This window comes from Diabrotica undecimpunctata, chromosome 9, assembly GCF_040954645.1.
Source record: "Diabrotica undecimpunctata isolate CICGRU chromosome 9, icDiaUnde3, whole genome shotgun sequence".
NCBI classification, from domain to species: Eukaryota; Metazoa; Arthropoda; class Insecta; order Coleoptera; family Chrysomelidae; genus Diabrotica; species Diabrotica undecimpunctata.
This window is the reverse complement of record NC_092811.1, coordinates 99,680,294-99,692,283: the sequence shown is the minus strand read 5'-3', so window position 1 is coordinate 99,692,283 and position 11,990 is coordinate 99,680,294. Positions and strand designations below refer to the sequence as shown.

The window sequence follows — 11,990 nt, the reverse complement described above, 5'->3', positions numbered from 1 at the left end:
CAAATCTTGCTCGGTTGATGGTACGTTCGTTATTATGGTTCACCCAAAAATTTAACACTTCCTCGTCCCAGTAAGATTCGAAACTCCTGAAGACTGATTTGTAAAGTGGTTGAAGCTCATGGGTGGTGTTAGACGGTAGACAAAACAGAGTTACATCTTTTTCATTGCAGCTTCTACAATTCGGATGTCTAAATGAGATGAAACTCCATTAAAAATTAAAACTAACTACTCTATAAATACTTCTAGAGGATATTAAATATGATTTATTTCCTTGAACGAGCATGATTGTCATTTTACAGGTCCAAACTGCTCAGTCTGATTATATTCAAATTATAGTGTGTTGGTTTATATATTTTGTTATAAGTTCATAAATTTTGTGTTTTGTAACGATATTTTTGTGTTATTTACTGGTTGTGTTATTTATACGTTTTATAGGATGTATTAAACTTTTAGTATTCAAAACAAAGTATTTATTTATCAAAAGTAAAAATAGCTTGTGGTAATCACTTGGATAAAGGTAAGAAAAACCAATATTTTAATTTAATAATGTTTTGACAAGTTTTATTTCCTTTTCGCGTGGCTGAAATAAAAAAAAAATATAGGTTTTGAAGACGCAATGTTAAAAGTGCAACTGTTAGCTATTGTTGAGCAATATATGGGACAATATAACAAATACATTATTGATAAGATGGCAAAAGCCAAAACAAAATAGTTTTAAAGCTGCTTCCATACCATTGTGAGCTCAATCCGATAGAACTCATCTGGGCAGAAGTGAAAAATTATGTTGCAGACAAAACCAATAATTTAAAATTTGCAGTATGAAAAATATTTTTAATGATGCAATAAATAATATTACTTCAACTACATGGCATAAATGTGTGCCACACGTTGAAAAAAAGCCGAATCCAAAATGTGGAAGTTGGACAACATAATACTGTGAATAATTTAAATGGTGTATGTATGTTTTGAAAAACAAAATACTTTGTTAAGTAAATTTTAGTTAATGAATATTTTATTTTAGCACATTTTTCTTCAATGGAACATTGTAACAGCCACACCGTTCCGTGGCTGAATACCACCGAAGTTGCCATGACAGTGTCCACCGAGAGTGAACGGTGACAAGAGACAGATATATATGTTTTGTTGTTGTAAGATGTAGGTTAAATTGTAACACATGGTTTTCCTTTTAATAAAATCGTGTAAATCAATATTCACAGTCATTACCTAACTATTTTAACTAATACCCACATCACAACTGGCACCCAACTTGGGCAAAATAGTTTAAAGTGTAGTTCGTACTGTGAAAATCGTAAAGTTTCATTGTGAACAGAAAAGTGTTTTTGCTCCCGCCATTGTAAGGTGATTAGTGGACATTTTCACTTAGTTTAGTGCTTCACAACAATAAATCTACTGTGTATGTGACTGCTGTGGAAACTCCGCACAGACCATCCAAAAACATCGTGTGGGAATATCAATCTTCCACTACAGACCATTCAAAACATCCTGTGGGAATATCAATCTTCCACTAGGCCATTCAGAAACATCCTGTGGGAATATCAAGCTTCCATTCAAGGGTATTTACAAGAAATAAGCAACAGAAACTGTAAGCCTTTAATTTTTATTACTATTTTTGTGTTAAACTTGCAATCACGGCAAGAAACGATAAACACAGTTATTCGCTTAGGTCGACGACGGTTTTTAGTTCAAGCGAATCAACATCAGCAGAAATGTCTTCGGTAAATTTAACAAGCGAACAGTTTCAAGCCTTATTAAATACAATAGCAAGGCCTATTTCGGACTCAGGTAGTTTAGCAAAATGCGCTTCTCGCTTCGATGGATCAAAGGGGGCTGATGTAAAAGCTTTTATAGATGCGGTCGAGATCTATAAAGAGTGCACCCACGTGTCTGACGCGAACGCATTAAAGGGTATACCCATGCTGCTAGACGGTTTCGCCGCCACGTGGTTTCAAGGTGTTAAAAATACGGTAAACACGTGGGCCAGCGCCATTAATTTATTACGATCGACTTTTGGACCTCAAAAACCAGCCTACAGAGTGTATCGGGAACTGTTTTCGACGGAACAAGATGCTAAAACTCCGTGTGACATTTTTGTATGCAAAGCGCGCGCGATAATAGCTCAGTTACCGGCAGATACATTAACCGAAGCCACTCAATTAGATATGGTATACGGTTTGTTGCATAGGAGAATACGTGAAAAAGTAGCACGTGATAAGATCAATACATTTAGCGAACTCTTAAAAGAATCGAGGCAAACTGAAGAATCGGATGAAAATCCGGAAATAAACATTAAAAACGAAAACGAATCAAAACGGGTACGGTGTAGCTTTTGCAAAAATCCAGGTCACGTGAAGGATGAATGTCGAAAATTGGCCGCAGTCAGAACCAGGGAAGCAGATTCTCGAAAATCTTCGGTTGAGCCCAAACCTAATCCTCCTCTAGTAACTTCTCGTACTAGCCCTAAACCAACCTTTTCCACTTCGAATCAGATTTCGTGTTATGGATGTAAGACTCCTGGATTCATTAAGAGTAATTGTCCAAAATGCAAATCATCCAGTAAATCCTCAGCAGTATCTGAATTTATGCTTGCTGAAACAGTTAATGTCGACCAACATTTTGCCACAAACCTATCAACTAAACCCATTGTTCAGGTCACTATTGAAGGTCATGTAGGTCATTGTTATCTTGATTCGGGAGCACAGTGCAGTATTGCTGGCTCTCAGCTAAGAGATATCCTCTTGAAGGATGAGGTACCCTTTTCCACAAAAAGTGTAGACATGACCCTAGCGGATGGTAGGACTACTTCTACTACTGTTTTGGTCTTTGATTTAGTTGTTATCTTACAAAGCCGCTCTCATAGCATTTCCTTAATTTCTGTGCCCACACACACAAATAGTCGTACCTTACTGGGGGCAGACTTCTTAAGAAAAGCTAACATCATTCTAGACATTCCTAATGATTCATGGTTTTATGGTGATGTCCCTAATATCCCCTACTCATTTGCTCCAGATCCAGCTCAGGTCAGCTCTCCTTGCCAGGTCAATAGCGTTACTCTTGCTCATTTAGAACTACGAGTAGATGAAGGAATTTCTCTATCCTTAGAAGAAAGATCCAATCTTAACAACATTGTTAAGGAAAATTCTGAGTTATTCGTATATAATATAGACCCTACTCCATATGCTGAACACTCCATTGTATTGGTTGATGATGTACCAATATCTGTTCCACCTTACCATATGTCAGAGCCCAAAAGGCAATTACTGCGTCAGGAGTTAGATAAACTTTTGGCTCAAGGCATAATCGAAGAGTGTGAGTCCCCATATGCTTCACCCGTGGTACTTGTGCCTAAGAGAGATGGAGGTATCAGATTAACAGTAGACTATCGACGCTTAAACGCAATAACACGTGGAGATAAGTACCCTCTGCCACGTATTGAAGATATTTTGCATGCAGCAAAGGAAATCCGATTTATGACTACCCTCGACTTAAAATATGGTTATCATCAAATCTCTGTACGAACAGCTGATCGTGACAAAACAGCCTTCGTGTGTCCATTTGGCACCTTTCGTTACACACGCATGCCCTTTGGTATGTGTAACAGTCCCGCTAGTTTCCAAAGGATGATTGATAAATTTCGTGCTGGTCTTCAAAATCTGAATATCCTAGCTTATTTAGATGATCTGATAATATTATCCCCATCCTTCTCTGATCACATAGACGATTTGAAACAAGTATTCAACCGGATGCGCCTATTTAAATTATGTCTAAATAGAGCAAAATGTTCATTCGCCTGTGAGGAAGTCCTATATCTCGGACACATCCTTTCACCTTTGGGTATCCGGCCAAGTGAAAATAAAGTATCTGCCATATTAAACATGACACCACCCCTAAATGTTACTCAACTGCTAAAATTCCTGCAAACATGCTCATGGTTCCGTAGATTCATCGAAAATTTCTCCCATGTTGCTAAACCTTTGTCAAATTTAACCAAGAAAAATGTGAAATGGACCTGGGGAGCAGAACAACAAGAGGCCTTTGAATGTCTGAAACAATTATTGTGTTCCGCCCCAATCCTACGACAAGCTGACTGCAATTTACCTTATATACTTCGTACAGATGCTAGCAATTATGCTTTGGGGGCATGTCTTCTCCAGGGGGAGAAAGAGAACGAACGACCTGTAGAGTATGCTTCGAGACTCCTGACTCCTGCTGAACAAAACTATAGCACTACAGAACGAGAAGCTCTCGCTGTGGTTTGGGCAGTGAAGAAATTTCGAGGATACTTAGAAGGCGCTACTACAATAGTGCAAAGTGATCACCAAGCCTTAAAATGGCTAATGACCCTAAAGTCCCCTACTGGACGGTTAGCTCGATGGGCTTTAGAGCTCATGCCATATGACCTAAAAATAGAATATATCACAGGAAGAAAAAATGTAATCGCAGATACTCTATCAAGGCCTCCCATGACAGAAGTTCCCATCATAGCTGAAGTTCATCTAGTAAGGGTAGATTTTCCAACTCTTAGTGTTGCTGATGTTCGAGAAGAGCAGCTTAATGATCCAGATGTTGCCAAGATTATTAGATGTTTAGAAGATCCCTCTTCTGACACAAGTGTAGATTTCAAGAGGTGGGCAGAAAGAGGATATATCATGAACAATGGGATATTATACCGTTATACTCCTGAAGTAGATGAAGAAGAGCCCCAATTGGTAGCGGCTAGTACACGTATTCCTCACATACTGCATGAGTACCATGATTCCGCTACTGCTGGTCATTATGGAGTGGAGAAGACATATCAAAGAATAATAAAACGCTACTATTGGCCTGGAATGAAGAAAATTATCTCTGACCATGTAAGTAAATGTCTTGAGTGCCAACGCTATAAAGTCTCTAACCTCAAACCCGCTGGTCTCCTACAAACCCCTGTTCAGTCCCAGAGGTTTGAAGTGCTATCTATTGATTTATTTGGGCCTTTGCCCCTCTCTCCTCAAGGTTATACATGGATTCTGGTAGTGGAAGACACTGCTAGTCGTTGGGTAGAATTATTCCCGTTAGAATCTGCTACTGCCGCTGCCTGTGCCAAGTGTTTCATAGACAACATAATCTTACGATACGGAATCCCTCGTCGAGTCGTCAGTGACAACGGTACTCAGTTCGTGAGTGCGGTAATGCAGCAAGTGGCGCATTGTTTTGGGTACCAACAGAACCTTATACCTGTATACCACCCGGAAGCTAACCCCGTCGAACGAAAAAATAGAGACATTAAAACTCAGTTAGCTATTCTAACAAATAATGACCATTCGTCTTGGTCTGAAAAGTTACCCGCTATACGGTTCGCGATGAACACTGTGAAGTGCGACTCAACCGGTTTCACTCCTGCGTACCTCACGTTCGGTCGCGAGTTACGAACTCCTGATGATGCAAATCGTGATTTTCGAAGCATCATAGCCAAGGACAACTTCGTGCCACAAATCACGCCCTATCTAATAACTTTGAGTAAAGCTCTTAGTGAAGCCCGCGAGACACATGAACAATCTCAAGATAGACGTAAGAAGTACAAAGACTGCCACCGCCGCTCGGTTTCGTTCGAAGTAGGTGATATTGTGCTAGTGGATTCGCATACACTAAGTGACGCGTCTAAGTCCATAACTTCGAAGTTCGCGCCGCGTCGTGACGGACCCTACAAGGTGACCAAAATGCTGTCCCCTACAACCTATGAAGTTTCACACATCGACACTCCGGATGTTCCTGCTGGAAAATATCATGTCTCAGCCTTGACGCCTTTCCATGCCGATCCAGAAGATCCGTGCCCTGCTCCAGTTCAACCTCTCCGTAGAAGAGGTCGTCCAGTGAAATCCTCAGAAGCCGACCCTCCTGCTCCACTGGTCTCCTGCCCAGAGTCTTTGATCCTTGGGTTAGACGATAGCGAAATGGGCCCCCCTGTTGGAGATGACCTTGCTCAAATTGAAGCTGAACCTGAACCTGACCCTATTACCAGACGTAGACAACCCCGACCAAAACGTTGTCATTGCTGTCCTGTAGAGCTCTATTCCTGCTTAGACTCTGTTGCCCCACCCGCGAGTCGCCAGGGTGGTGCAAAGGGGGAGGATGTAACAGCCACACCGTTCTGTGGCTGAATACCACCGAAGTTGCCATGACAGTGTCCACCGAGAGTGAACGGTGACAAGAGACAGATATATATGTTTTGTTGTTGTAAGATGTAGGTTAAATTGTAACACATGGTTTTCCTTTTAATAAAATCGTGTAAATCAATATTCACAGTCATTACCTAACTATTTTAACTAATACCCACATCACAACATTAAATTTTACTTACAGTTAAACGTCAAGAAATCCTTACATTCTTAGTTTCAAGAAAATATATTTTAAAAATAAATAATAAATATTTTTAAAAATAATATATGATACAGCTCACTACGACCCTGTTTGGCTTTCACGTGTAATTAGTTGGGAATACGTAATTAGAATGAACTGTAAATTAAGTTTTTTTAAAAGTGATAGATGCATTCTTAGATGGGACAAAAAATAAAATTTAATGAAATAATGTACCTAGCGTCAAGACTTGTGAATATATTATTTTCAATTTTAAAATGTACAAGCACGATTTAGGGTTATTTCCCGTAAAAACATACTTTTGATCTTCAGAAAGAATCTACCCAAATTAGGTACATTTTTAACCAACCGGCAACACTGGTCATTTTCCAGCTGTCTGTCAGAGGAAGAGATAAGGGACCGTGGAAGTGTGACGTCACAACTGTCAATTACTTTCCAAACAAAAGTTGAAATGTCCAATCTCAAGACTTTTTAATTTCTATAAAGTTAACATTTTGCTTCCTCTGCTGCTTTTTCTTTTAAGTATAGTGTTTTTAAGATAATACCATCATAATTCAGTGTTCTATTTCTATGAAATATAGTTTAAAAGTTTAAATTAAAGACATTCTAACCTTACTTTATTGATACATGCATTTTATGCTATTTTTATAAAACAACATGCTTTATTGTTTACACAACCTTGTAAAATTGTTGTAGTAACTATTAGAATACTTAGATATTGCAAAAAGCGGAAAGATTCTGTAAAAAAAATGAAAAAATAACGAAAAATACAAATTATCCACACTAAACAAGGTTTGTTTGGAAAGTGAAACTGACATATGTCAATAAAATCTACGTCATCACTTCCACGGTCCAGTGTAGCCAAAACACAGTTCGAATAAAGCGGGAAGAGTGCCTATTGGATCGTAAATCGTAACGTATGCATAATTTCGGTGCATAGTACTTTGGCGGTAAAGATAAAATAAATAAGTAAAACGAACGCGGTGCAGGTCAAACTTTGTACGTTTATAGTTGAACCCACTAAGAGTAATGTGTAAGTAAATATAAAGGCAATTATATTATAACTATCCTCCCAAGACGAATTGTCAACTTTTGTGTTGTCAACGCATGTTGGTGACAAAAGTTTCTAAAATAACATTAAGTTGGCTACAAAAGTTGTAAAGAAATGTCGAGAACAGTGTTTTGGTTTTAGCACGTTTTAGTCGATAAACATTAAAATAAATAGCCGTGTTGGCCACAGGCTGGGTGTGTACGCTTCAGTTGGAAACATTAGTTGCAATTAAATAAGTTACAAAAAAATATGGCGGTCGTGTGGACGAACGAATTAACGGAGACGTTAATTCATTTATATCATTCTCAAACTGTTTTATGGGATTCAACTGATGAAAATTATAAAAATAAAAATAAGAAAAAGGATTCTTGGAAAAGTATTAGTAATTTTATGGGACTACACGAACTCGAACTACGGAGGAAGATAAAAAATTTGACTTCACAATTTTTTAGAGAGAAAAAGAAACTTAAAGATGACACTAAATCCGGAGCTTGTGACACTCCGAGGTGGTTTGCATACCAATGGCTTCTTTTTTTAACAGACAAAAATGAACCTAGGAGTTTTGTAGAAAAAGAATTAAATGAAGCATATGTAAGTCTGCAACAATAGTACCTATAATTTATTGTAGGAAATAGGATATTACTATATATTTTTTATTTTTTTCTATACGGGATGTTTCTTAATATGCGATTTAAAATGGTTAAAATAAAATTATTAGGTACGTATTCCCATATTAATATAATTTGCTAATAGTTATTTTGACAAGAAACTTTTCTTTCTGGAGGCAATAAGTACCCAGACAATTCATGTCTTACGTCGTTTGCGGCATTACTTGATTTCCGGGGCACACCTATAATTTTCCTGGGATAGGTTTGGTTGGGCACCGAAATTTTTGTTATGCTACCTCCATTTTGAGTCCTTAAAATTTGGGTTTTAGTTTAATTTAAAGTATTAAAGATAGCAGTGCCAAAAATTCAAGTATCTGTTATCCTGCCTACCAACTAAAACCACCCTCTTCTACTTGTGCGCAGTTGACTATCACACGTACCGTAGGTACTCTGAAAGTGGGATGGCCGCTGTGAGGTTGACGACATTTTCTTACACTCCCTTCACTCCCAAACATTCCTTTCTCTTAACAATGTCGTTGGCCTGGTTGGTGTTTCTCTTCTTTTTCTTTATTTTTAATTACTGTTCGGATTACTTCCCGTCATCTCTCTCAAAGTCACAGGGTTCACCTGTTTCAATCTGTTTCCACAGTACATCTATTACACTCCAGCATTGTGTGAGTAACAGTGACGTAATATTCGCAGTATAGGAATTTATCTGTATCTATCTTTCTGAACCTACGAAGATACGCTCTAAAACAGACAATCTACCCAGTCCCTTAGGCTCGGGATCGACATTTTGGTTCACTGGACAACATCTTCCATGTTGTTCCACTCTTCTTGTCATCTTTCCATTGATGCCCAAATGCTCTCTTCTCTCATATTGATGTCATGCAGAGGAACAAAACCCGCGATAGTCCACAATGTCGCCGCAGATACAGTCCTGTAGGCACATGCTACTCGCATCAGATACTGCAGACGCATTTTTTAGGCAAATGGATAGAACATAAAATTAAATGAGAATTAGGTGATTTCCCGACGTTTTTCATCCGATACACAAAGGCACGTGTCATTTCTTTGCTTCTTTCTTTTTTATTGTTGTGTAATTATTCGGCTGGCAATGTTGACAAATCTTATAATTTAAGCGTTCTTTCTAAAAATATAAAAACACGCAATAATAATTATTAATTGTTGTGTATTTTTACAATTAGCGTTTTGGATTTTTGTATTGTGTGAAAGACAAGTTACATTTTCACTCTATTCTTTTTATATTTTTTACTTTGTATCGTATGTATCATTTTGCACGTCGTATCTCCAAGCTTCAAAAATCAGTGGCGGCTCGTGAGTAAAATTATAGGTGGGACACTATTATTTTGAGCGGCAAATACGAAATTATGAACAACCAAAAAATGTTAGTAAAAGATAAATATTGCTAGCTACATTTTCACAGCAAACTTACCCATGTACCTAAGGATTCTAGTGAGTAGTCCGCTTTCGATGATTCAGGTTGCAATATTTCCTGAAGACTAAATCTAGCTGAAAATATTGCGAATATGTTTTCTGACACTCTTCGTACGATAGGTATGCTATCAATGGTATTTATAATTACATATTTATCAACAACGATTTATAATTCAAAAAATCGCTTTTACTGTGTTACGGTGATTGAATGATAACATGTTTTCTATCCATTGCTCCTACGCATTGTGGAAATTTCCAAATATTATTTAACTGTTTTGCCACTACTTTACACTCTTCTGCTCTGTCGGGCATCTATAATGAAGCAATACACAAAACTAAGTTATAAATAAAAAGTAATTCATAGAAAAAAAATTAACATATTTTATTAATTTTAGGATTCTGATTCGGAAAAAAACATTGAAATAGATTCATTCATTCTAAATCCATCAATAAAAGAAGAACATATAGACGATATCGCGACCCAAGCACTACCGGAACCACAACCATTGGATCAACAACCAGGTCCGTCAACAACGTCTCAAATTATAGAAAATAGGCAAGCCTCAAAAAGGAGGGCAACGATTTCTGACCAAAGACAAGAGGAGACATATAATCTGTTAAATGAATTGAAAGCTAAGAATCCTCGCAATAGATTCACTATTTTTGGGGAATATGTTGCAACGAAGGTAGAAGCTTTGAATTCAAGCTATGCTCAAAACATGGTAGAACATTTGATATCCAATATTTTATTTGAGGCAAGCATCGGAAAATATGATTATCCTGCTACTAAAGAAAATAACCCCACGCTCAATACATACTTGTGATTCAAGTGTATCCATAAACGTACCATCCATCGTTACCGTACTCATCACAGCCGTAATATACAAGCAATAGCCACAAATAATACACGAACCACTTACGCCAGAATATACTATAAAGATGTATCTATGCAATGACAGAAAGTATGAGATGTATTGATACTAACAAAGATTTTCGAAAGCGTAGATTTTTTATTTAAATTTACGTGCTTCAAGAACTAATAGTCACTGACACAGCAACTAAAAACAATGTTACAAATTTTACAAGTTTTGGTCCTGTTTATACATATGTATACAAATTTTTTTATTATTTTATATTAAATCATATTATAAGTTACAGTGTCTCAAAAAATTTATGAGTTCATTAAACCAGGTAAATTAAGCATATCACTAAATGCTGTCGTCGAATGGAACTGAAAGTATTGCATTCAAGTAGGACATGCTAAATGGAAAGGCGTGTGTTGTTACAACGTTCACAATTCACAAACTGGTGGATTTACAGAATTAATGAAGTAACCATCCGTGAGTCCAGTGTGACCAATTCTTATTCTTCTGATTATAGCTTTGTCTCTTCTTTTTTGTATAGGGATATACGGTGATCGTATTTTTGGTTGTATTTGGATGTAGAATTAATCTTGCTAATTTTTCAATACCGATTGTCTTAAAAGATATTTTAGGTCTTGATGTAGCTATATTTTTTCGACTGGAAGATTGCGACGGTTAGCTTTTTTCGCTGCTTGATCCGATTTTTCATTACTATACCAGTGACACCCACATGTGAAGGGTACCAGATTATGGAAACTGAGGTGTCTTATGTTAATAGCTGGTGACAGTGATTTGTTCATTCATTGAATATTGGGTGTTGCTAGCTTTAGGTTTAGTGAGTGAATCGATGACCGTGAGTCGTTTGCTGCTTTTTAGTGTTACTTCCAGAGCTTTATGTATTTCATATAATTCCGTTGTATGTATAAGGGATATAAATGAGGATCGTGTTTGAGAACTTTATATTGCTAATTCTTCTTCTTGGAGATCTTTCGATCTGTTTAATTCTGAAGCTGCCTCTGGTTAATTTCCTGGGAGGTAGATTGCCAACTATCCCTCCATCTTTTAGGTGGTCTTCCTGGAGGTCTTGAACCGGGCTGGTTGTTTTCTAGGGCAAATTTTGGGAGTCTATTCTCATCCATTCGTTTTACATGATTGTACCACATCCTCTTACGCTGCCTTCCCCATCTTACAATATCTTGAATTTTGCACTGCTCTCTGACGTTTGTATTTCTCACCCTGTCTCTTATTGTTTTGCCCACCATTGTTCTTAGGGTTTTCATTTCGGCAACCTTTAGCATCTATTTCGTTTTGTTGGTATCTTCGCGCACTTCTATGCCATATGTCATGATCGGTCGTATGCAAGTCTTGTAGATTCTGATTTTACTATCTGTGTGCATATACGGATTTGACCAGACTATCTCTCGCATACATCCCGACAATGCGGATGCTTTGTTGATCTGACTCGTTAGGTCCTTTACTGGGTTGTGTGTGCTTGATATATCTATGCCTAAATATATGAATTACATCACCTGTTCTATGGGATTGTTCTCAACCACTAACTTACATCTGAGTGGATCTTTTGCCTTTGTCATACATTTAGTTTTGTTGGTAGAAATGGTCATATTTCTCAACAATTCT

The 11,990-nt window shown here is 37.4% G+C and overlaps 1 protein-coding gene across 1 annotated transcript; it reads left to right on the top strand.

Moving 5' to 3' along the window:
* The first annotated feature begins 7,457 nt into the window (after positions 1–7,457).
* LOC140449805 (uncharacterized) lies at positions 7,458–10,635 on the top strand. Its single transcript, XM_072543158.1, has 2 exons — positions 7,458–8,014; positions 9,885–10,635. Exons 1-2 carry the CDS (start codon positions 7,673–7,675, stop codon positions 10,311–10,313), a joined length of 771 nt encoding a protein of 256 aa, XP_072399259.1. The 5' UTR covers positions 7,458–7,672; the 3' UTR covers positions 10,314–10,635.
* Positions 10,636–11,990: the final 1,355 nt, after the last annotated feature.